Raw genomic sequence first — 22,730 nt, 5'->3', positions numbered from 1 at the left:
AAAAAAAGATGATAATTATGACCCACAATATACAAGTTTGAAATTGAAGTCTCTGCACATTTTCACATACTGGTTTTGCCAGAGTTGTTTTAGGGCAAGTTGCTTTCTTGCCAACAAAAAAAGGGAAAGATTCTTTCTTCTGATAAATGCTTTCTTCTAGGGCAACACCTCCCCACATGAGTACAGACCTGCCCCTTTAGTATTGAGAGCACCTAAATGTGCATCTTGCAACACAGTGTTGAACGTTTATCTGTATGAAGCTTTCTTTGAAGATAATTTCAAGTTCCAGTTTAGCAAAAAAACCCTGAAGTTATCATTAAATTACATTGCTATCCTAACTAGAAACATTTATCTTTGCTTGCTACATTATACTAGGTGTGATTACCTTTATACCCTGTGGTGGTCCCTGGTTATGTTATTGGGATTGCTTTCACCTGAAGAAAAGGAGGCTTCTTGATTAAAGGAGCCAGATTAACTCCCCTGCAAAACAGTGTTTTCATGTTAACATTTGTTCTGCCTTATTAGCACCTGGTATTATTGATAATCATAACCACTGTCTCAAAGCGAGGACATACACATCACTTAGCTTTTCCAAAAGCAAACACTCTTCTCTTTCAGTTATTTCTGGCTTACTTTTTGTTTGTTTTTTCTTTCTCCTTTCAGGGAGAGGAATCTCTGACTTTGTTGAAATCTCTGACTCTTGCTGAATCTGAGAAAGTTGCAGAGAGATTGACCCTATGGGGAACACTGGTATTACAGAATAAAGCAGAGAATTCTGAAGAGGTACCGAGTCATTTCACATCATAAAGTGTGTGCACAAGTTATTCTAAATACTGTTCTTAACTAGATGCTTAAAAAAGGTAGCGGATGCAAATGTAAAAACTGTGTTTTCCAGCAAAAAGGAAGGATGAACTGATCCTACTTTGAGCAAAAAATGTTGGACTAGGTCACCTCTTGAAGCCTCTTCCAACTTGAGTTTATTTGGATTCTGTATACTATATAATTTTTTGTGTTATTTTTAAAGGCATCTCCACACAGTGGCATGGCTACCCGAATTCAATTCATAAACCCTGCTGCATTATTATATCTCTAGTCCTACATATTTTTGCTAACAGTTGTTTTAGGGAGTCATTCTGGGCAAGGGAAGCAAGAACAAAGGGAGAAGGGTGGATACTTTCCAAACTCCAGTGAGAGCTAACAGACTGTGTGGAGGACATACAGATTACAGCCATAAAATATTTGCTATTTCTATAAAGGATGCATACGTACAGCAACTTTCTGTTCCCTTGCTTTTCAACTGGTGGTATCTTAGTCTTGATAATTGTTTCTTAAGATGTTTGTAGAGCATTGCATAGTATTTTAACAGAGTGGAAGCCTGAGGGTCACTGTCTGTTACTGGCAACATTTTGACCAATCAAAACATGAACCTCTTCCCACAGCAAAAAACACAAATGTTTATGACTAAGACACTTGTGGAAGTCCTTAAATTCCTGTTCAGCATTCAAAAAGGTAAGCTACGACTTAAAAGTCTTACATTTTATTTGTAAATGGAGTCAGGAAGTAATTGTTTTTCCCCTCCAACAGACAATCCTCTGAAGAAAGACGAATGTGAAGCAAACCTAAAAATGTTTGAAACACTTGCTACCCTGCAGGTAAGTATCTTTATGATTTCAAACTGGTTTTGATTTACTGTCGTTACTCCAATTGTTCTTATAACATGGATGATATTAAAAATTGATTGTATTTACAACTTATATGCCAAAGTTGCTTTTGTTATTGAGTTCAAAGAGATTTGGAGGCTAATCTACCAATTTCAACAGTGCCTGGCAAAGTTCCCAATTACTAGAACTCAATTGTCCATTTAAACCAAAAAATATAGATATTCTCCCAAATTCTTAATTGCTGAGAGTTCAAAGAGACCATGATAGAGGAGTGGGATATTTAATGAGATCTTATTATGGTAATTATGGCAAAATTAAACCGTTTAATACAGCATTTGAGCATGCAGTAGCCTTCAGGTTTTGTTATTTTGCTTACCTACTGCCTAGCACAATTCTCTAATTAATTACATAAATCAATAATTGGGAGAATTGGGTAAAGTCAACTTTGTACTGAATTTATTACTCTAAGAATAAAACAAGAAATAAAACCATTTTAACAGAAAAAGAAGCCAACATTTTTAAAGGCAGTTACATGAATACAAATACATAATCTTATGGTTTTTGTTGCAGGAAGATTTTGATATCTTTCTTTCAGTTGAAGAATTTAGGAATCCTTCACTGATGTCTAAGCTTCTTGAGAATCACATCAAAGCTCATGAGACTGTCAGATCTCTGTCAAAGTCTAGAAAAGCACAAACAGTGAACTGTAGTTCAGAAGATGGTAAAAGCAAGAACCGCTCTACTGAATCAAGGCTGTATAAACTGGCTCTGCTCCTGCAGAGGTCAGAGCAAGAACTGGGAGAAAAATTGGCTTTGAGAGCACTGGATGCTGGAAAAGTTGAAGATGCTGTAAAAATATGCAGGTAAAACTGTAGAGGTTTTCAAGATTATAACTTTTGATGGGCTTTTCTGTGCTGTAGCTGATACTCTGCAGAAGTAAGTAGATGTAGAGTGAAGGAAAGGGGATTTTTGTTTGGTTTAGTTCAGGCTTTTTTAAATGAGTGTTTAAACAAGACACTGAGCATAGAGTTAAGTTTTTTGTCTGTCAGAATTGCCATAACATACTTGTTTTTTGCCATAATATACGTATTAAGGACAAAGATTCCCTACACTTTTATAGTGAGAGTTAAGTAAGACACAATATTGAATAACCTTTATGAGAACTTGACAGCTTACATAGATAGAAGAAAACTATTGTACCCTGACTGTACGTACCGGGTCACGGTTTCTGCCTCATGCTTAGGTTGTCAGATAACTTAAACTTACTACCACCACCCCCAAAAGAGATCAGATGAAAATGTTCAATATATTTTTTATTATTACTATGTTCTGTGTGCTTTAGTAGTATGTCTAAGTTAAGCTCAACTGTATTTTTTCACTTCAGTCATAGAAGTTTTAGTTGCAGTGAGTCATATGGGTAAAATAGGTAAAAGATAATTAAATCATTAGAACAGAATGTAGCCTTAAGTAAAAGTCCTAAGGACTATTTTCTTTAACTTTTATTTTTCTAATAGGGAGTTCTATGAAAATCACTGTAATGAAGAAACAGGGAAGCTGCTGTTTTCAGCGTGTCAAAGGCTTTGTCATATGTTAGGAGCTGATGTCCCAATGATTACTCCTAATGATATGAATCTTCCAGCAGTGATCTATGAGATGGCTTGCCAAGCAGCTACGATATGTAGTCCAGGTAACTACCATTTATTTGTGTTCGTCATAGAAATCCAACTTTCCAAACAGTATTTAATAAACCTGAAACCAAAGTGAATTTCTATATGTGCCTCTTTAAAAATAGGTGCTGCAAAAACATGTTTCATTTTTATAGGACATATGAACCTTCTATTCACAGCGTGTTAATGATCTTAAATCTTTGTACAGATTTACTACTAGATTCTCTGGAACTATGTAAATATACTTTGGCTGCCAAGGAAATTTACAGACAGTGCCAAATAGAAAACTATGGATTTACAGCAAAGGTATTTTCTCCTAACTTAAGTATATTTTTTTTAACATATGTAATGTCTTGATTGTCTGAATAGTGTTCATTCTGCATATCTTTTTTTTCTCCTATTTCTCCAGCAATATTTAACGGGCCTATTCAAAAAGCAAACAACCACCACAAAAAAACCCAACCCACAGCTCCATAAATAAAAATTTCCTTGAATATGTGTGTACTTCAGCGTAAAGAGTGAACTGATTTGTGTACTAAAAGCAGTGCAGCTGTCGCACAAGTAGTGTTTTTCACTTACATTTCAGTATAATAAATCCCACTAATGTGACTGAAAATACCAGTGATTTTATTCATTAGCTGCTGCCGGGACTGCTGGAGAGCCGGCTGGTCCTGCAGTGCTTTAGGCTACTTGAAATGAATGGGCTCTTCCAGTTTATAGATCAAAGTGGCTGGGCAAGTGTATTTATGCACTGAAGGTTATTTTTCTACAACGATGATCCATTTGAAAAATGTTTGCTTATAATATTTGGCCAAGAAGGTTTCTGAAAGCCTCCATTAAATTAAGAATGCATTTTGGGTGTACAACTTGATAACTGCAACATTAAAAAGAAACGTGGCCACTCTAAGTAGGAAATGTATTTAATGCTACTGGCCATTTAACAAAAAAAGTAGTGGAGTAAAATCCATTTTCAAATAGATCTTGTTCTATTCCTGTATTTGAAAACTGGAATCTCTTGCAACCTTTACTTTGTTAGTAGCCTTATTAGCTGTTCTTTTTACTGTGTATGCTTTCGACAATGTTCTTATTTAGACAACATCTTTTGGAGGAGATAAAGATCCTTATGAAGAGTGGACTTACGATGACTTCTTTAAAGAAGATGGAATAGTTCTTGATCCACAGATAGCTCTTCCAGTTGCATATGAAACTATTTCTTCTCTTCTGCCTGTTTGTGGTAAACTTGCTTTCCTAAACATTGAGTCAATATCAAATCAGTATTTCACACTGATTTTTTTACCTAGGAATATAAATAATTCAGCACATGTGTGGAAATTATCAAAATCTCAGTTAGACAAACTCATGGAAGAAACATCCATTGGGGGGGTATAGAAGTCGTGATGGGTTTTGTTCTGGTTCAGGAAGAATCTGAATGACTAATACCTGAAGACATGGAAAAGCTCTGGAGAAGTGTTACTATAAACTTGCCCTGTTCTTATTATCTGAGAAGACATTGTCTGGTAGCCATTAATGGAGACAGGATTCTGTCAAGATGAACTTCATAGAATCATAGAATCGTAAGGGTTGGAAAGGACCTTAAGATCATCTAGTTCCAACAAACAATTGTGCTTGTATTATATACCATTGTAGATACACACAACTCTGAAAATTTCAAGTATTATGAACAGAACTCTACAATGTTGTAGATGCTGAAAAAAGACACTTTCTCTAAAAGAAGCACTGAATATTTGAGAATTATTTAGTTTCAATACTTCCTGATGTAAATGTTTTCTTTCCTAATGTGTCAGTGATGTATTACAAAGCATATAATTGCAGATAGTGTTGCACAGTGCTAAATCTACCTATAAAGGCTATGCTTATTTGGTCTGAATAGGTTTATTACTTTCACAGATGAAGTGTTTATGTTGACTGTCTCATCAAAAGTAAGAGATTTAAACACAAAGTAGTTACTGGAAACTCTTAGTTTGTGTTCCTTTCTGCATTTGGAAAGATATTCTAGTCAGGCACAGTTAAAAATAGCAGTCCTGGCTCTTATGTACTGCCTCTGAAGTATTTTTAAGGCACTTTCAGGCTTTCATAGTGGTGCTGAGATCTCGGCACACTGCTGATGTGTTTTTGTCTGTCTTTCAGAGAACAAGCTGTATCCTCTGGACTCCATAAGCCTGGCCAACTGCGCATTTATTAAAGGTATCGTGATGGCAGATTCACCACACTAAAAGTATAAATCAGATCACTAGAAAACATGAGGTTTAAATTAATTAAACCTACATAAGAATGACTAAAATCATTATTTTTAAATGAGTGCCTAGATGCTCCACTTAAAGGCATATTCTAGGGGATAGCTGGTTCAGCTATGTTTAGAAGACACAAGTTTGGATGGTAATTGCTACCCTTCAGCCATGTGATTCTGGGCATGTTGTCAAAGCCTGTACTTCAGTGCAGAAGTTCTACCACTGTGAGCTAGAATCCACTAGAGCCTTTCCAAGAAGATGACCACCTTCTGGGTTTTGGACTAAAATAGGAGTCTGTGTTAAATAAAAGCCCTGAAAGTTTAAGGTTTCAAAGGGAACTAAGGCTGATCTTGTGTCATAAATTTAATGAAGAAAAAAATAAACTGCTTTGCTATTCATTGCAGGAACAATATTATGCTTAATATAAATATACTAATTATTTTCTGGGGTTGATTCTGTTTGAAATATCTCACAGGACAGAACCTTCTGCTGCCTGCCAGAACTCCCATCTGCGCAGTGCTGCAGAACCTCATGGAGTGCAGTCAGTGTGAGCTGGCTCTGCGGCTGATCGTGTGTTCCTTTGGCTCCTGCCTTCAGCATGGTGTATCAAATAACATGGATCTGGCCCTGAGTGAAAAGGTATGGCAAGGAGGATGCTGAATTCTGCTGAGAGTAAAGCTTAGCAGTATGCCAACTATTAACAAGTTTAGACTAGATATATAAGAATTTGATAGGTATGGGAAAGGCTGTCGCCATGACCTTGTAAAAATTACCACCACTTGATCAGATACTGAGTCATTTTGTGAAGAGAGCTGGTAGTTTCTTTCCTATTTTTCATGGTCTCCTGTTTCTCTTTGCAAAGTATGTTCAGAACTAAACTTTCAGTGTCTGCAGGGAGGTCAGGAATATAATGAATTATTTGTTATATAATAACAAATTATTCTATAATTAATGAATTATATTATTATATAATTATTACATAATAATGAGTTATATATTCATAATGGTTTATTATGCTTTTTTCACATTGTTTTACCATTGGTTAGTATGGGAAAAGATCTCTTCTTTCTAGAAGAGATCTTTATAAGACCTTAATTAAATCTGAAATACAATTACTATAGTACCTCCTATTCTGCTATAAATTACAAGAGAAGTTGAAGGCTTAGAATTTATTGTTAACCATGTGCTGACTAGTTGTTGGTTTTCTATAATAGCTCCATGATGGCAATACACTGGCTGAAACCAATCGCTTTGTCATTGCTATGAAACAGAACAGTACTTCAGTAATTATGAGCACTATCCTGGCCTTACTACACAAGGTAAGACTGCTAGCTGCTCTGCCTGAGAGGTTATGCACAGTGGAAGCTTCATCTCTGTGGGATCCTTTAAGGACTCCTAAATTATAATCATGGCCTTTATGATCTGTAGGTCTCCATCTCATTTTCAATCGTGGCTTCATTTTAGATTTGTAGACTTCTAGTTGAGGGCAGCTTTCTAAAAAGCTGTCTGAAAAACCTGCAATATACCACCTTTTAAGGTTTAGACTAAGGGAAGTGACTTTTAAGACTAGCATCAGTATATTTAGTTTTTAAGTTCTAAAACCTGAAATGCATTTTTATTCTGGGTTTTTTTTCCCCTTTGACTTAAACACCCAATACACCTCTAAATTACAGAGCACTTTTCATATGTCATACTTCATACAAAGAGAACTATTGAAATAAATTCCTAAAGTTTATAACTTGTTGTTTTGGGATGTTTCTTTCCTTTCCTCCCTAAAACACAGGTGTTCAACTGTCGTCTCATAGATCAGGACCTGGCACTGGGATATTGCACAGTTTTGCCCAAGGAAGATATGTTCAATAAGCTGTGGGATGTCATAAACAACACATGGCAAAATTACAGAAAAATCTTGGTAAATCCACAAGGCAGTGCATTTCTTCAGCAAATAGAGAATGGTTCTTTAAACAGAGATCAGCAATATCATGTGGAAGTGTAATAGTTTGCCATTATTAAGGGTATAGCAGTTTGAACAAATTCCTCTTTCATAGGGTGCCACTCAGAGAGATGCTACCTCTCTTTAACACAACGTAATATTGTGCACAGGCAGTTGTGAATAGTTGGCATGATGGAAGTCCAAGCATTAGGTTACCTCATCATGACTTATTCCAAAGCTTGAAAGGGGTTATTTCAGGTCCCATCATAATTTATACCTATCTTGTATTTCGGAGAAATTGTTCTCTGACAGCAGTTGTCAAGAATTTGAATGAATAAATAAGTCTATTAAAATAGAAAGGAACATGGGAAGCAAAGCATAACAAAGAAATGGGAAGAGTGATGTAAATTTGCAGAAAACAAGGTGTCTAAAAATACCTTTTGTACTAGTTTCATTAGTGCAATATTAACAAAATATTTCTGAGAAAGAAACTCGATTTTAAAGTAGCTTTGAACCACCAACTCAGGAGGTGGGATAATGCTGATACTACCTCTGAGAGACTTGTTTTCATTTTACGTAGTTACGTGATCATCTATGAATTGTTTTAAGTTCCTTTAAGGATTTAGACCCAATTTTCAGATTATTTAGTATACTGGTGTTCACTTCCTTTCTCACTCCTTTCAGGCAGTGGCTCTGGTTGGAGCACAGCTTGCTAACCAATCTGATGAAGCTGAAGAAAAAAAGAAGTTCCAAGAACTGGTTACTGATGCAGAGTGGGGTATCCAACTTGGTAAACTTGGTGTAAGTTTGATTGGTTAGTTGATTTATGTCAGGGGTTTATTAACTGAAAAATGTCCATATATTCTGAGAGGCATTGTGATTTTTAGACACATTTCCCATTCAAATATAAGTTGGGGTTTTGGGTTTAATTTTTCATTCTGATTGTCTGCTTAAATAAACCTCAGAAACTGAGAAATGCAATAACTGAGGGTGCTATAAAAGAAATTTCAAGTGCTTAAGTATTATTTGGCACAGGGCATAGTCAGCAAATGCACTTGTTTTTCCTGCCCTGAAAGTGTCTGAAAGTAAAGAAAACATAAAAGGTTGACTATGTAGGAATTAGTCTGGATATTGTCTTAAAGACATCTTTGGAAAGAAGATAAAAATGTTTATCTGCAGATTTCTTTTGAGACTGTATTTAGACAACCAGCTATAAGGAAGAAGGAGCTCATAAGAACACTGGTACAAAATCCAAAAGCAGACACAGATCTCATATTGAATTACTGCAGGTAAGAACTGAAGCAAATCAATTGTGTTTAGTTGTGGCTGTACTAATAACCGGGCCTCCTGAAATCTATTTGAGTTTAAATAGATCCTAATTCATGTAATATGTGAATTCTTGTTTGTCGGGGGGTTGTTTTAGTATTAATCAGAATACATACTGCTCTCTGGTGAATTATTCATAAGGAAATAAGCACCTTGACAACACCAAAGGTCACAGGAAAAATAATACTCTGTCCTCTTCCAGTACTTTCAAGCTGGACAGTGATGCCGCACTGCAGCTTTGCATTGAGACGCTTCTTCTCCAGAATGCTAATACAAATCATGTCGAAGATGACTCTGCAGAATGCAGGAAGAAGCAATCTCATTCCATCTTACTAGCTAGAGCACTGGAAATAATTCCTCTGCTGAAAAGCAGGGAAGAGCTGGTCATCAGCCTCAGTGGAATGTTGTACAAGGTAAAACAATGTTAAAACAACACACCAAAAGAAACACAAAGAATCCCTGGAGTATGTACCGAGCCTCAAATGGTGCATGTCACTTGAATGACACATTAATAGCAACACAGAAATATTGAAAAGGTTACATTTTTTCAAGCGTTCCTAAAGAATGTAAAAGATAAGTTTTGGGTTTCTACTTCTCTAGGGAAAAAAAATAGAGCAACATATCTAATTTTCTTTAAAGACAGGTAGAGTCTTTCTTCCCAACCTTCCTTAAAAAAACAACCACCTGAAAATAATCAAAGGAAAAAAGTAATTTCTAAGTATCAGCAAACTGGAAATAATTCAAAGTGTTACATGAAGAACAGATAGGGGCAAATGATTTACATCTTGGTTGGCTCTTTTTTGTTTGGTTGGGTTTGGGGTTTTTCTTATTGGGGGGGAAGAGAGCGTTGGGGTTTTTTGTTTGTTTTTCTTTTTATCACTTTGTTTGGTCTTTGCAACATCCTGACAGGTTTTTTAGGCTTTAGAATTCTGAAGTGGAAGTCTTTTGGTTTAGAGAAGTACATCATGGTGCTTCTATTGACGTAACGCTGAAGAAAAAGTTGGTATTAAAATTGGGAAAAGTTAACTCAGTTGTATGTTTTTATAAAACAAATCATATAAGAGCTTATAAAAGAAATCATTATTTTGAACAGCTTGATCCTTATGACTATGAAACTATTGAAATTGTCCTGAAAGTGATACAAAATGCTGATGAAAAGAACACCAGTATCCAGCTGAATCAGGTATGTCCGGATACGTTGCTATTACCTTGCTAATAGCACCTATATTCTGTTCTCTCTATTTATTAGCAGAGCTATTCAAGAGTCTGTTGAAATTAATGGAATTTGTCTATCTACACAGCCCTTATTCAGAAAATAGCATTCAAGAAATAGTCATCTTTAGTTGCTTCTCAGCAATGGCTTATAGCAGGGATGAAAACTCTACCAATATGTACTAACTCTGCCAAAAACCCCAAATTCCTCCAGGATTTAGGCATGTTTACTGGGGGAGCAGGTAGAAATACACTAATCTTGTGGCTTTTTTGCCTTTTCCTTAGTTTTTTCTTACTTTTTCTTGTTTTGATTCCCCCCCCAGGCTTTGAGCCTCCTCAAACATCTGAAATCTTATAAAAGAATTTCCTCACCTGTAGACCTAGAACACCAGTATGTTTTGGAGCACATGATTCCCTTATCTCCAGCTGCTCAAACCAGACTGCCCTTTCATCTGATATTCTTTAGAACTGCACAATGCTTCTGGAACATTATATGTAAGTTCAGTATTTTTTATGGTTTTATATATATATAATTCCCTTTCTCTGCTATCTGTGAACTTTACAGTTCTACCATATATATTTTATATTCATTGTATTTCTTTACTAATGCAGCTTTCATCCCAGCTACTTCTGAAAGTGCTTGTGCTCCCAAATTGTTACTGAGGAGATAACTGGCTTTCAGTGGAGCTAAGACAATATAAACAATGCAGAATTCTGTCCTCAAATACTTTTCTTATGACCTCTCAATGACTAAAGTAACTCATGTATCCCACTTCTCAGGCCACTGGGGGTAATTAAGATTATATTCTTTCTCTCCCAATGGAAGTCTGCATCTAACAATAAACTGAAAGTGCTTAATTTCATAGATAAAGCTGAATAGGACTGTGACACTACGATATATGTGTGATACTATCATCTATCTTTTTCCCTTCAGCTGCAGAGCTCAGTGAGGAATCCTTCCCAACACTTCTGCTGATTTCCAAACTAATGAAGGTAAAGTAGCATCCTGAAAGAATTTATTTCAAAATCATTCTTTCCCCCCCCAAAAAAACAGCTTCTTTCTTTTCCATGATTTTGGCCTCACTATAGAACTTCTGGCAACTCTTCACCTACTTCAATGTTTTCCTAGGTTTCACTGGATACCTTACACATGTCTGCAGCTCGACATGTCTTTGAGAAGAAACTGAAACCAAAAATATTTGAAATGAGAAACACTGGATATACATCCATTGTTAGCAAGGAAACAACTAAAACCGTGCAGACCATCCAGTCATATCTGCTGTCTATAATTAACCCAGAGTGGGCTGTAGCTATTGCTCACAAGATTGCTCAAGAATTTCCAACAGGTGAGGTGCATGTGATGACTTGAGGGGTGAAATAATGGGAGGAGGAAAACAGGTTTGAAGCCCGTGACCAAACATTTGTTCAGTGTTGGATAAAACCCTGGGAAGTCTGAGAATAAAAATGCGTTTGTCTCCTACATCCAATTTTGAGCACTATGTTAGAAGAGCCATTTTATAACACAGCATCACTCTTAAATCCTTTTCTGGCTCTTTTTAAGCCATGTTGTCTTGCTTAAAGTTTCTGCATGTTCCTGCCACCTTCAGACAAGTTTTCCAGCAAAAGCAAATATTTCAGCCAAATTTAAGCTGGCTTCTCTATTATCTCATTCCAATAGATATTTTTTTGCTCTTTAGGCACAAGAGCTTTCCTAATATTTTAAATAGCATCTATTATTTTTTTATTCTTTGAAATAAAATGAATATTCTGTAGAAAGGACTAATGAAAACTTATTTACTTCCTTCCCCCCTTTTTATCTTTAAAAAAGGTCCTGACCATATTCAAGCATTGAAATTCTGTCTCCATCTAACTGAGAAATGGCTAAAGAACACTACAGCTAAGGTAATGGTAAACTGCTTGCAAGACTGTTGTTGCATAGTTGGGTACTGATGTTAGTGGTTTGGACTGTGGTGTGTAAATTGTACCATAACCAACCCTTTCTCTCCCATAACATTCTCCTTTTCACAACCTAGCAAAAGTTAGGCTTACAGTTCTTGAAGGCTGGACAAATACTATAGAATTTTAAGGAAGATTAATATGTTCTTTCTCCTGTTGGCTGCATTTTTCTTGCTGCAAGAAAATGAGTTGGAATCTGTTCCAGCTCTTAGATCAATGGCATCATTGACTTTTGCTTTGAGTTCCAAGATTCTTTAGCTGTTTATAGCAGTACATATAAAGAAAGTCTGCTTTGGCTTGATTCTCTGGCTCATTTTTACACGGTTGATAGGGAAAGGTGAAGAAGAATCTCAACCTTGCTTATAAATATCAAATTTGCTATGGAGTTGTTGAGACACAGTGAACACTAAACAGTTCTCTGATACTTAGTCACATCTTTGAGTAGAATTGTGCCAAAATTAAACTGTAATTCTAGCAGCCAAGGTATAATATTAAATCTTCTTCCTTCTCCATCTTACCTCAGAATGTCTTAATTTTACATACTGGTGCATGTGGTACTTTTTTAACTGGATTTTGCTTGCTAGAGCAGGATGGTTAATACTGTCTGTTCACAGAAAAAAATACCTGTAGGTACAGGTATGGGGACACATCCGAAAAACAGATCTTGCTACTCAGTTCACTGTTTTAGATTATAAAAAGATGAATTTTCTAGTGCTGTTGAGTAAAAGGAGGTTGTTTTATATAAAACTGTGGTGTTTTGCTAAAGGATGACTCTCATGAAAAAGTGGAAGTCCTACAGAAGAAATTACATATGCAGTATAAGCGAGCAGCAACAGAAAACGTCCTAGTAACACATCACCTGAACACTGGAGAGCATTTAAAGTCTGTTGGGAAGCCAGCAAACCTTATCACTTTACTGTATGAACACCACAGTATAGACCAAAGAATCCAAAATCCAGCTGGCAGAGATTATCCAGGTGAGTGTCCATAATCAAGTTTCCAAGGAGCAAAAGGAAGTTCTTTAAAAAATGCTAAGCAAGCTAATACTAGTTTGTAAATATATTGTCTCTCCCTGTTTATGTAGATATCCACATGGCAGCTAAGGAGATAGCTGAGATTAATGATTTGGACATGAACAAAATATGGGATAAACTGCTGGATAAATGGCTGTGTCCAAGTATACTGCCCTCGGAAGTAAGTCAGCACAGGAGATTTGGGCTTGGAGAAAAGTGACCTATTACATAAAATATGTATATTTTTACCTCTTGTTCAAAAGACTCATGAATCTATTTAAGATGCACCTGAATGCAGACTACTAACAACTTCAGTACTTGTCTAATACTGTTCCACACCACTGTGTCTAGTGAGAAGGGTTTGAAATACTTTCCCTTCTCTCTGCAGAGAGATTAAAATCTTATCTTTGGTGCTACAGTAAGGCTCTGTAGCCAGAGTAAAGGAGGTGTAAATACATTAGCATCAACAAACACTGATTTTTAGAGTTGGAAAGAGAATGAATCCTCTCGGGTTGCTAACAGAGGTAACTGCTGTCTCTGCAGCATACACCTGGGTGAGAAAGGGCAGGGAGAAGGCATTGCCTCTGCTTCAGAACACCAGCTAGCAGGCTGGGAAATGGTGTTGACTGCCAACAAATAAAGAAGGGCTGATAAAACCAGAATTCCTTTCTGTGGCTGCATTAGCTGAGGAGCCCAGCTTTTAAGACAGGGCTTAAGCAAGAATATGACCCACTTATTTATCCAAACAATTTAGAAAACTCTCACAACTAGATTTTCATGTCTTTCTAAAGAAAACTCAAGAGATCTTCGGAGATGCACAGGAAGATGAAGAACTCCGAAGGTATGTGGGTTGTCTTATGTGCAATATTATTGTTAACTGGAGGTTTAACTGCATCTGGCTTTTTAAAGAAACCTGACAGTGTGATTCAGAACTCACTGTTGTGGTCTTATTTTTACTTTCTGGTGACATCAATTTTAAATCACCAAATACTTACGCAATGAAACACCATTCACAGTAACTTACAGATATAAGTAAGTGATTAAGAGTAGCTATTTGGAGGCTTTCTCCTCATTTTCTATATCCTTAGAATCTCTTATCCCTAATCGCTTTTTGACAGTGAAATATATTTATATTCGAATGAATATTGATATGTTTATTTCAGTTGTGATGCTATACTTGTATTAAAACCAAATGCATTCTTGCAGAGTTATCTATCTACTTCAGTCGCGCCCAATGGATTACAGTTCAAGACTGCTTTTTGCAGTTACAACATCCGCCACATCTGTAAGTGCCTAAATTCTTATTTTAGCTTGCTACTTCTTTTTTTACCTCTTACTAAGGTCAAGTGTTGTCTGCTTAACTGCACAGAGTTCAACATAAGGCCTCTGTATCTGTGTGTTAGATAGTTTATGTCTCTGTATGAGCTTTCCCCATCTTTGGAGTAGAACTGGGGTGTCCATTGAATTTTGCTATTTACCGTCAGGGTTTTCTAAATTTATTGCTGATAATATCTGAAAATAACTTCATTAAATGTCTTTTTAGAATGTACTTTAGGCTGGTGTGATACATTGGCTAAGTTTGGGTGGAATTAAAGCAGAGTGGTAAAACTGTTTTAGCAGAATCTTAACCTTCAGTCTGAATGTATTTGTGATACTATATACCACTAATATTTTTCTTGCCCGCATTAATAGTCTTAAGTCTAGAAAACCACCTGGTTTAGCAGCATTCTTTGAAGTTGACAAATAGTTAGTCTGGTTAGTAGAAAAGTTGAATGTGAACCAGGCTGGTTTTTAGCATGTATTTCCACTAAATGAATCAAAAAGTCTTAGAAAGGATTATAATAAACATGTAGTAAACATGTATAACCCTCTTTCTAGTTGTTCAACCAATTGTGACTTTTCCCTGTGATTTTTTTCTCCCCCTCTCAGCCGATTGGTGTTACTCAGCTGACGTTTGCTCACAGGAGCAGAGCACTTAAATGTCTGCTCTACTTGGCAGATACCAACACCGTAGAATCACTCTTCAAGAAAACCATTGAGAAAGTAAAGTAAGAAGAATTTCCCTTAAGGTGTTCCTTAATAATGATGGTTTGTTGGTCTTCAACAGCCCTTGGGAAAAAAAATACATGATATTTGGAGAATTCTTTTTTAGTAATCTGTTTCTTCAGCTTTTAAATTGTATTTCTAAAGAGCAGAATTAGATCTTTTAACTTCACTGTAATCAAATGCATCACAGTCCTAATTTGTAAATCTGAAAGTAATATGACATTTACATGGAAACTATCTTGCTCCATTTTGCACAGATTGCAGTGACTTCTCTAGTGACTGAAGCATTTTCTCCTACCCATATATGTCATATCCATCTATCTCAGAACTGGCCATCTCGCAAAGACCTATTCCTCTGCAAAACCCCAACAGCATAATGGTGTTACTTTGAAAATATCTGTAGAACTAATTTAGAAAGAGTTTCTATGAGTTTCTATGCTGGTAATCTGGAATTAGGGCTATTTTCATGGAAAGTGAAATCAGAGTTCATCACACTGCATCTGTGTAAGGGATTCTGTAAACATGCAGCCACTGTGCATGAATGACATTTGAGTTGTAAGAGTTATAGTAACTGGTTTCTCTTTAGAGATGATTCAAGCCATCCATCCTCCAGATAAATGAGGTTTCCCTAAGCAGTTACCAGAAAGTTTTTTACTTCATTAAAATCTCCTTCATAAGCACAAATACAGTCTACATTATTTTTCCTTTCTTCTTTTTAAGCAACAGAACATTTTTCCATTATTATCCTGAGCTTGATTATGTAAATTATAATATAATAATCCCTGTAACCATCATTAACTGTTGGTGTTGGGGGGGACTTTTTTACAGGTATTTTCTGAAATGCTGCATTTACCTGGCAGAGTTTGAAATCTTGAATATTCCCTATACTTACGAATCATTTCATAAGAGTCCTAAGGAAGGAATGATCAAAGGGCTATGGAAGAATCACAGCCATGAACCCACGGTATGATTTTTAAATCCTGTGTAATGGTTTGTTTGTTACATGCTGTGTGACATGTTCACCTTTCTACATAGCACCTGCATTTCTGAACATGTTGCTCCAGTGCACTCTGTCCTATTCATACTCTACTCATGACATACTACTCACGATTATATTTAAAAATACCAGTGAATATGTACTCTCCCAACTACTCTCATCTTTCAGAGTGACAAAAAAGACCCCAACCCTTGGTGTGCTGGCAAGCAGTACAGGTTTGAAGATCATGAATGTACGTTAAAATACAGCATGTCCTTGCTCTCCTTTAGGCTGTCAGACTGGTGGCAGAACTTAGTCTGGAATACAAAGTATATGATACCCAACTGTGGAATGGCCTACTACAGAAACTCCAGGGTTTCAATATGGTAAGGAATTTTTAAGCATGAAGTTCTGCAGCAAGGTGAGAAAAAGGCTTTTTTTATCCACTGATTCCTAAAGAATGGGAAAATAGATAAACTATAAACATACTGTGAACAATTACTGATCATTTCCATGGTTACTTTGGGCTCTTGGATACTGAATGGCTGAAGCTTTGAGGAATGTGTGTTTTAGCAGTACTGCTTGAGAATTTTGATCTTAAATTGTTCTAGTTTGTTGGGGTTTATTAAGGCACAAAGCCTTTCAGATGGCAAGAGTAAATCCTATGATAATAAATTGAAATATTTATTCATGGTATTATAAATTTTGCAACATATACATATTTTTGTGTGCAAATACATACACATATGCACAAACTGTGCATTTATGTATATACATGTGTGTACATACACACAAAACTATTACCCCTAAAATGTATGTATGATAATAGTAATCCTGATTTTTGTCACTCAATCTTAATTACCTCTCATTGTCAAACTTTATCAAACATTGCTACAGCCTAAGGAGGTAACAGATGTACCTATCTATGAGGATAGGTATTGAATCTCTATCAGGAGCAGGTATTGAAGCCAGTTGTAATCTAATGAGATTCAGGTACTAATAGCAAAGAAGATGGGATCATAAATTTTCAGCACCAGCTGTATTAAGACTAACAGAAATCTTGGCTATTTCCTGAGACAACATATGCTGCTACTCCTTGTGATAACTTAATTTACTGAACTATAAATCATATTTCCATATGCATCAGTTAGTCCTCCCACAGGAACAGAGGTACCTTGAGGGACTCTTAAGTTTCTGCAGACAAGACAACAAGTGTAATGCAGTTGTGTAGATTATCACCAAATCTTCAAATGCACTGTAGTATTTTATGATGAAATCTATTATTTTTCTTTTCAGATTCAATATTTAAGAAGAGTTTTGATGGCAATTACTGGGATTTATTCATTATGGGAGGTAAGCTTTTTCTTCACTTAACAGGAATTTAGCATCCTGTGTATGTGAATGGCAGCATCTATGCCATGAACTCTTATGCATGAAAAGATTCTTTGTGAATTACTATTTTTATGACAGTGCAGATGAGCTTTGTTATTAATCACTGAAATAGCATATTTTGCATTTGTGATTCCCTCTGTAAACACTTACTTGGATGGTTTTGTAGTGTTGCCATCAGTTAAAATATGGCTAAATCTCAGACTATGAGATGAGGAAAGCAGTGTTAGGGAATAATTCATCCAGGATAGAAGGAAAATAAAATTGACAGGCTTCTTCCACCCACAGTGGGTCAGGATGTCTGTGTTTACCAGTACACTTAGTTACAAATGTATTTGGCTATTACCTTAATACTTTGTTGTCAACAGATTCCCAACTTCAGCCGAGCGTGGCGAAGCGTGATTCTGTCACCATTTCTCACAGGTAGGGGTGGTGTTGGCTATCAGGCTCGTGTAGTGACTTGGTTATATATTTACTTTATCCTGTTTTCTTTATTTCTTAGCTTCATGTCCACCGAGTCCTAAACAGTTAGAGGAATGTTGCGAGTGTTTTGTGATTCTGCTCAAGTAAGTAGGTAGTAAATCCCATATTTGTATTAATTTGAGTGGGAATGCCTGTTTAATTTCTCATCCAGCAGTCTCCCTGGACCATGCGAAGGAGCTCTGAAAACCAGGGAACCTGAGGCATGAGTAAGAACATTTTGCCTCATGGGAAGCACAGGATCAGGGCACATACCTAAACAGAAATTCCATGTTTGGCTGCAGACTGTTGACAACACGTGCTGTAACTCAGTACCTTGGTTCTTCAGACTGTGCTGGGAACTGCTCTCTGAATTGAGACTCAAAACCAGCTGCACAGGCTGCTGAAAACCAATTTGTCTGCCCAGTCTGCCCCCATGAGGCATGGCTGTTCCTGTCCTGACATTTTTAAAGGGCTGATCTTCAACACTAAAAGTCCACTTAATCTCTTTCTTAGCCCACAAACTAGCATGTTTCCTAAAACACTAACACAAAGTGTATGAGAGAAAGAATTCATTTTCCTACAAAGACATGACAAAAATCTAATAGCTGCAAATCTATAAATGATCTTACTTAACCTATGGTATTAATGTTCCAAAACACTCTGTGCATAAACCAGTCCTGCATTGCCTTTGCAATTTAAAAACGAAAACACAATAAATCATCATCTTAATCACCACAATGCTCTGACTTGCTCAAGAGAAGCGCAAGAGCTCAGAGAGCCTGACTTGAACTGAAAGGTTAGATAGGAAATACTGGAAAAGGATCCAGCTGAAGAACATGCCTACACCACTGTGCATATACATATGTACTAAAGCACTACTCTGGGCAGTTGGCCAACACTTCCCCTCAAAATAGGGCCTTGGGTGTTTAGAAAGAGAAACTGGTGTCGGGATTTTCTTTCAAGCTAAAAATTGTCATGCATTTCTATTGCATGAAACTTCAACTCCTATAGCTTGGCTGTTTCTGAAAAGATGAAGTAAAACTGTATTATCCTATCTGGCTTTAAAATCATATATATATATTATACATATCACTGTTAAGAACTTCACTCCTAATCTTCTTGTGGAGGTGTCCTGTTCTGGCTGACTTGGATGTCATCGGAATAGCTAAACAATATGCACAGTTGGACCTTCCAGCCTTTGCTTTGGGGTGCCTGTTGCTCATCCCTCAGTCTGAGAAGCGAGAACAGCAAATCCAGGTAAATAGTAAGTTTTGTGTTCTACCTGGGCAAGGGAAATGCCTTTAAGTGTGTTATATTCAACAGAGACTGTAAAAGATGGTAACATATAGTTCCAGCTTGTTTAAATATGTCACTGCTGACAGCTGCTCAGCATTTCCCATCCACAAAGGCTGTTGCTCTGAGTTTGTCCTTCTAAAAGGAATCATGTGAACACTTCCTTTCTTAAAAGCAAAAGCAGCAGCTTGAAGTCATCAGCAGCTGTGTCATATGACTTTGCCTGTTGTGAATCAGAGGACATTTTATGGGATCCCACCCAAAAACTCAGGGGAAAAAACCTAACAAAACCCAAGCCATAGGCATATATCTGCTAAAGCAGTGTAGAGTTGATGATAACATATATAATTGCTAAGGAGCTACCAGTGGAGTAGTTTGACAACAGATTGAAAGTACTGAATCCTACTAAAGAGAAGTGTTGAGTTGGAAGCCCCTGACTTCTTAGAAAGGTGCTTCATATGCATCACAAGTTCTGATGTAAACATTCTGTCTTAAAGCCATACCCTCACTGTTCATATATCTTGAGTTTCCTCTCTTCTCATTTGTTTCCATTAATTTATGCTCTGCATTGTTCTCCCAGGTGGAGCATCATAGGCCATTCCCATATTTGTCAGGAGCAAACTGGCACCCCTAAAGGCATCTCAAATTCAGACTTCCAGTCATTAAAGTTAAGCTCAGAAAGATCTTCCCAAGTTACAGCACTTGCGTAAGACATTTAGTCTGTTGGCAATGAGTCAAAAAACCCAAAATCATCTACGATGGCTACAGCAAAATACCCTTTGAGAGTTAAAAGCAAGGGGTACTATTTCTCAGTCAAAGAGCACAGAACCTGGTTCGATGATTTCATGTTTGTATCTAGAAATTCAAAATACTGATTGTTCCTGAATAAATCAAATACTTGCCCTGAAGGAAGAGTTTCTACTTTAATCACTCGTATTGTTAATGTTTTGCAACTTACTTTTACAAGGGCTTCTTATCGACATGTAACACAGAAACTGTGCTGCAACAAATAGATGAGCACATGAACACTGGAGAAGTAGTAGCGTTTGCTTCTCAGGTAAATAAATCTCATTTACTTCGCTTGCCTTTGACTTGGGGGCTTTTTGTTAGATAAGAAGATAAAAAGATACTCAGAACCTTTTTTCCTCTCTCCCCTGATCTTGCCAAGCGTTAGCTGACATACTTGTAAAATAGAGCAACAATTGCAGGGAATTTTGCATTTTTATTGATGTTGTGCAACTGAAAAACTCCTGTCTATATAAACTGTATATACACACAGTGTTATAGGCTGCTCTATTTGTGGGCCAGCCTTGTTTGTAGCACTACTACTTTATTTTTCTAAATAGTATTTTAAGCTAAAAGGCCAAAGGGCTTATGAAACTGCACTCTCTGTTGCTTTGCCTTGGGCTGCCTTTCTAAGGGCAAGTTTCTTAATTCACTCCCTATCTGAATCCGAGATTAATCTTCATAAAAGCTGCCACTTCTCAGCACTAAAACATAAAGTTTAAAATAAATAAATAACCCTGCTCTATAGGAGTCCAGCAAGAAAACTCTGAGCTCCTTTCATTCAAAAGTAACATTTCTCATGTTTAATATGTTAATACTTTTTCATTACTAAAACTTCAACCTACAGATTACGTCTTTGGTCTTGGACAGTATCATAAATGAGAAGCTGTATGAAAAATTCTTGAAAACTAAGTATTTTCCACTGCTGAAGCAACAACTGATGAGTACTCACAGACTGAAAGAACTGGTGGATTATTTTGTCAAAAAGAACTGGTAAGTTAATAAAAGGCAAAACAGGGGATGCATTACTGATAGTCATTACAGAAATTGAATCTCTGTTTTAGTTTAGCTCAGTTTATGTCATGAAGATTTCCTAGTACTTAGTCCCCAAGAATTTTTGAAGTTAAATGAATAAAAGAAGAATCACACCTCACTACTTTGCATTCTTAGGCCAGAGTTTTACAGTGACATTCAAGGCAAGGTAACAGCTTGGAGAGCCTGGACTGGCAATCAGACCAAACACAGTTAAAACAGCACAAATCACCTGACTGAAAAAGCAAATACTTTTGAATCACTTGACCATACCTTCAGATGATCTCAGCTCCATGGTGTCAGAGTCACAACTGCAGCAATACAAACACTGAAAAAAATAAATGGAACTGCCTGTGCTCCAGACTTAGGAATTAGTGGTTTTCAAGAGCTAGAAATACCTCTTAGGTTCCACTTAAATAAAACAAAGGGGCTTGCCAATGAGCCTGCTGCAAGGCTGTTCTCAATCAGGAATCCATCGGTGGTGACTCACAGCACTGGCTCATTGAGCACGGCTGCAGCCTTTCACTTCACACCCCAAATACTCAGTATTGTGAGTTACCAGCTATCCTGCAGTCAGAATGGGACAGGAACCAATAAATAACTGTTTAAACTCTAGTATACACTGATAAAGCTGCAGGTTAAATGCTAGGCTTGTCATGGCTTTTTTCCCTGTACTGGGAAATGACAGGAGCTATCTGACTGCAAAAATGTGGAGTCATACCTTATCGTTCCACTTCAGTGTATATAGTTTGAATTGTTGGCCTTTCAGGGAGCTTAAGCTGACAAAGTTGATAAACTTTTGCCTCCTACAGCATTGATGATGCTACAGCCCTAATTCGAGAATATCAAGAGAAATGTGGAAACCCTACTCTAACAGATGTACCATCATCTGACCTTCTGAAGGTAAAACAAACCACTTCTGTACCTCCTGCAGTGCTTTCTCCTTTTTTTCTGCACTAACAATCTGTCTCGACTTTTAGCAAAAATACTTGTTAGCTGATTTATGTTAGTAAAATATATTGTATATAATAAAATATCCCTTTATTAAAATAATTCATTTTATTTGGACCAAATCTGTGCCATGCTAAACATTACGCTTTCGGGTACTTTCACAGGTTTTGGATGCTACCCCCTTTTCCTAAGCCCTATTCATAGTGTTTTTTCACCTTCCAGATGTATCTGAATGGACCAGAGACCTCTGTACTTGAACTGTCATCGATAAGGTCTTGATTTACCCTTTTCTCCCTCTGCTGGCAAGAGGAGGGCCATGCATTGGGAATGCTCCTACAGTGAAGTGAACATTAAACTAAAACCTCAATGCTTTTATGCCAAAAGCTACTGCGAGCTTTCCACATTTTTTTAACTCTTCAAGGCTGTTTCTTCTCCAGGCTCTATCCCTGTTGAAACAGTTTAGATTTACAGCAGAATTTCCTGTTTCTATTCAACAATAATGTTCATATTCTGCACTTTCATTTTAGGAAGGTTTAGTTTATTTCCTTCTATGTATCTCCATGTAGAAGTCTGCTGTCTGCATCTCTAAGCTTTTATTCACACAAACATAACCTTGTGTAATTATGATAAACTGTTTTTAAAACTGTAAATTGTGTACTTGATGTAAAATACACTTTGTAGTCTAATTGTAATTTTACTTACAGTGAGCAGGAATAAACTGACTTCTGTATCAATTTTGGCCTTGTGGTATTCTATACGCCTTTTTAATTATGCTGTT

The 22,730-nt window shown here is 36.7% G+C and overlaps 1 protein-coding gene across 13 annotated transcripts in view; it reads left to right on the top strand.

The window, feature by feature from the left end:
* Positions 1 to 22,686, top strand: part of KNTC1 (kinetochore associated 1) — a 37,145-nt gene extending 14,459 nt beyond the window's left edge. Inside the window, exons 31-64 of one of the 13 annotated variants that reach the window (XM_030500766.1) lie at positions 664 to 783; positions 1,440 to 1,509; positions 1,585 to 1,652; positions 2,232 to 2,524; positions 3,176 to 3,348; positions 3,537 to 3,634; positions 4,421 to 4,562; positions 5,477 to 5,533; positions 6,053 to 6,216; positions 6,792 to 6,896; positions 7,361 to 7,489; positions 8,195 to 8,311; positions 8,690 to 8,799; positions 9,039 to 9,249; positions 9,930 to 10,019; positions 10,372 to 10,543; positions 10,983 to 11,041; positions 11,178 to 11,394; positions 11,877 to 11,950; positions 12,771 to 12,981; positions 13,089 to 13,198; positions 13,809 to 13,858; positions 14,224 to 14,302; positions 14,947 to 15,065; positions 15,892 to 16,027; positions 16,330 to 16,425; positions 17,336 to 17,392; positions 17,797 to 17,851; positions 17,931 to 17,994; positions 19,018 to 19,147; positions 20,151 to 20,240; positions 20,817 to 20,962; positions 21,814 to 21,904; positions 22,175 to 22,686. In XM_030500766.1, coding sequence (XP_030356626.1) covers positions 664 to 783; positions 1,440 to 1,509; positions 1,585 to 1,652; positions 2,232 to 2,524; positions 3,176 to 3,348; positions 3,537 to 3,634; positions 4,421 to 4,562; positions 5,477 to 5,533; positions 6,053 to 6,216; positions 6,792 to 6,896; positions 7,361 to 7,489; positions 8,195 to 8,311; positions 8,690 to 8,799; positions 9,039 to 9,249; positions 9,930 to 10,019; positions 10,372 to 10,543; positions 10,983 to 11,041; positions 11,178 to 11,394; positions 11,877 to 11,950; positions 12,771 to 12,981; positions 13,089 to 13,198; positions 13,809 to 13,858; positions 14,224 to 14,302; positions 14,947 to 15,065; positions 15,892 to 16,027; positions 16,330 to 16,425; positions 17,336 to 17,392; positions 17,797 to 17,851; positions 17,931 to 17,994; positions 19,018 to 19,147; positions 20,151 to 20,240; positions 20,817 to 20,962; positions 21,814 to 21,904; positions 22,175 to 22,231 — 3,960 coding nt within the window. In that variant the 3' untranslated portion in view covers positions 22,232 to 22,686. Of the gene's footprint in view, positions 1 to 663; positions 784 to 1,439; positions 1,510 to 1,584; positions 1,653 to 2,231; positions 2,525 to 3,175; positions 3,349 to 3,536; positions 3,635 to 4,420; positions 4,563 to 5,476; positions 5,534 to 6,052; positions 6,217 to 6,791; positions 6,897 to 7,360; positions 7,490 to 8,194; positions 8,312 to 8,689; positions 8,800 to 9,038; positions 9,250 to 9,929; positions 10,020 to 10,371; positions 10,544 to 10,982; positions 11,042 to 11,177; positions 11,395 to 11,876; positions 11,951 to 12,770; positions 12,982 to 13,088; positions 13,199 to 13,808; positions 13,859 to 14,223; positions 14,482 to 14,946; positions 15,066 to 15,891; positions 16,028 to 16,329; positions 16,766 to 17,335; positions 17,393 to 17,796; positions 17,852 to 17,930; positions 17,995 to 19,017; positions 19,148 to 20,150; positions 20,241 to 20,816; positions 20,963 to 21,813; positions 21,905 to 22,174 lie in introns of those variants that run through there. The other 12 variants (XR_003993657.1, XR_003993656.1, XM_030500768.1 and 9 more) reach the window with 12 other exon arrangements.
* The last annotated feature ends 44 nt before the right edge of the window (positions 22,687 to 22,730 follow it).

Source organism: Strigops habroptila, chromosome 11 (assembly GCF_004027225.2).
Source record: "Strigops habroptila isolate Jane chromosome 11, bStrHab1.2.pri, whole genome shotgun sequence".
Classification (NCBI taxonomy): Eukaryota; Metazoa; Chordata; class Aves; order Psittaciformes; family Psittacidae; genus Strigops; species Strigops habroptila.
The sequence above is the reverse complement of the archived record's forward strand: the minus strand, read 5'-3'. Positions and strand labels throughout refer to the sequence as shown.